Source organism: Sander vitreus, unplaced genomic scaffold, assembly GCF_031162955.1.
Source record: "Sander vitreus isolate 19-12246 unplaced genomic scaffold, sanVit1 ctg214_0, whole genome shotgun sequence".
NCBI lineage: Eukaryota > Metazoa > Chordata > Actinopteri > Perciformes > Percidae > Sander > Sander vitreus.
Genome location: NW_027595406.1, coordinates 12501 through 15000, shown reverse-complemented (window position 1 = coordinate 15000; position 2500 = coordinate 12501). Strand labels below are relative to the sequence as shown.

At 51.3% G+C, this 2500-nt stretch overlaps 1 protein-coding gene across 1 annotated transcript in view; it reads left to right on the top strand.

The window, feature by feature from the left end:
* LOC144513300 (kalirin-like) overlaps positions 1–2500 on the top strand; it is a gene marked incomplete at its 3' end in the record, with an annotated part of 40477 nt that overhangs the window by 26574 nt on the left and 11403 nt on the right. The window contains exons 17-19 of the mRNA XM_078244333.1: positions 430–577; positions 656–852; positions 2200–2297. Of these exons, the coding sequence (XP_078100459.1) occupies positions 430–577; positions 656–852; positions 2200–2297 (443 nt within the window). The remainder of the gene's footprint in view (positions 1–429; positions 578–655; positions 853–2199; positions 2298–2500) is intronic.

Genomic DNA, 2500 nt, shown 5'->3' with positions numbered 1-2500 from the left:
ACAGGCAGGCAGGCAGACAGACACACAGACAGGCAGGCAGGCAGGCAGGCAGACAGACAGGCAGGCAGACAGACACACAGGCAGGCAGACAGACACACAGACAGGCAGGCAGACAGACAGACACACAGACAGGCAGGCAGACAGACACACAGACAGGCAGGCAGGCAGACAGACAGGCAGGCAGACAGACACACAGGCAGGCAGGCAGACACACAGACAGACAGGCAGACAGACACACAGACAGGCAGGCAGGCAGACAGACACACAGACAGGCAGGCAGACAGACACACAGGCAGGCAGACAGACACACAGACAGGCAGGCAGACAGGCAGACAGACACACAGACAGGCAGGCAGGCAGGCAGACAGGCAGACAGTAGGTGCGTTTGTTTCCGGTTAGTTTAACCGTCTGTAGGTGTGTTTGTTTCAGGCCCCAGGGCAGCTCGGTGGCCCATGTGGAGACAGTGCTGCAGCAGCTGGAGGAGTCTCACGTCCAGCTGGAGGAACTCTTCCACCAGAGGAAGATCCGGTTGGATGTTTACCTGCAGCTCCGCATCCTGCAGCAGTGCACGCTGGAGGTACGCCGGTCATTAGCTCGCCATTAATGTGTTAATTAATAACGGTATATGTGTCATAACTGTGTATGTGTTTCCTAGGTAACGGGGGAAATAGACGCCTGGAAGCAGGACCTCCACAAACAGTCCCAGGACTTCTCCGCTGAGAAACTAGCATCGCCGCGGCTAGCAGACGCAAACCAGGACAAGCTAGCCCAGGACAAGCTAGCATTGGGCCAGTCGCGCATGGTGGAGGCTAGCCCAGAGGTGCTAACGCTAGCACAACAGCGCATCCACAGGTAAGACACTGTCTTTGTAATCCAGCTACTAGCTAACGGTAGGCTAACGTTACCTGCTGCCAGGTGTAGTGTTAACTAGCTAACGGTAGGCTAACGTTACCTGCTGCCAGGTGTAGTGTTAACTAGCTAACGGTAGGCTAACGTTACCTGCTGCCAGGTGTAGTGTCAACTAGCTAACGGTAGGCTAACGTTACCTGCTGCCAGGTGTAGTGTCAACTAGCTAACGGTAGGCTAACGTTACCTGCTGCCAGGTGTAGTGTTAACTAGCTAACGGTAGGCTAACGCTACCTGCTGCCAGGTGTAGTGTTAACTAGCTAACGGTAGGCTAACGCTACCTGCTGCCAGGTGTAGTGTCAACTAGCTAACGGTAGGCTAACGCTACCTGCTGCCAGGTGTAGTGTCAACTAGCTAACGGTAGGCTAACGCTACCTGCCGCCAGGTGTAGTGTCAACTAGCTAACGGTAGGCTAACGCTACCTGCTGCCAGGTGTAGTGTCAACTAGCTAACGGTAGGCTAACGCTACCTGCTGCCAGGTGTAGTGTTAACTAGCTAACGGTAGGCTAACGTTACCTGCTGCCAGGTGTAGTGTTAACTAGCTAACGGTAGGCTAACGTTACCTGCTGCCAGGTGTAGTGTCAACTAGCTAACGGTAGGCTAACGTTACCTGCTGCCAGGTGTAGTGTCAACTAACTAACGGTAGGCTAACGTTACCTGCTGCCAGGTGTAGTGTCAACTAACTAACGGTAGGCTAACGTTACCTGCTGCCAGGTGTAGTGTTAACTAGCTAACGGTAGGCTAACGTTACACAAGACACACACACACACACACACACACAGACACACAAACAGAGACACACACACACAAAAACAAACAGACACACACACACACAGACACACACAGAGACACACACACACAAAAACAAACAGACACACACACACACACAGACACACACAGAGACACACACACACACACACACACAAACAGACACACACACACACAGACACACACAGAGACACACACACACAAAAACAAACAGACACACACACACACACAGACACACACAGAGACACACACACACAAAAAACTGTGTAAATGTTATAGAAGACAGACAGAGAGACAGACAGGCAGACAGACAGAGAGACAGACAGTCAGACAGACAGAGAGACAGACAGACAGAGAGACAGACAGGCAAACAGACATATTGGCTACCCGACCCGATTTATAACGTCGTCTGGTTTGGAGGTTAGAGTGATGACATCATCCTGTCTCGTCCATAAAGGAAAGAGATGTCAGGCTTTGATTGGCTGATTGGCTGATTGGCTGACTGATTGATTGATTGATCGGCAGGCACATGGAGCGGCGGCTGGCTATGAACAACATGATCTATGAGGTCATCCAGCAGGGTCACGACCTGCAGCAGTACATCACAGAGGTCCAGGCCTCAGGTAAGGGTCCCTGTGTTTCCATGGAAACGTCCACCACGTTTTGGGATAGAAGAAGCAAGTAAATGTAAATAATCAGGACTTTTTAGCGTAGAGCCATAGAGCCAGCAGATCCATGTACACCAGGACTTTTAGCTGTAAAGAGTACATCACAGACTCCATGTAACAATCAGATTTTTAGCGTGTATAGAGCCAGCATATCTCCA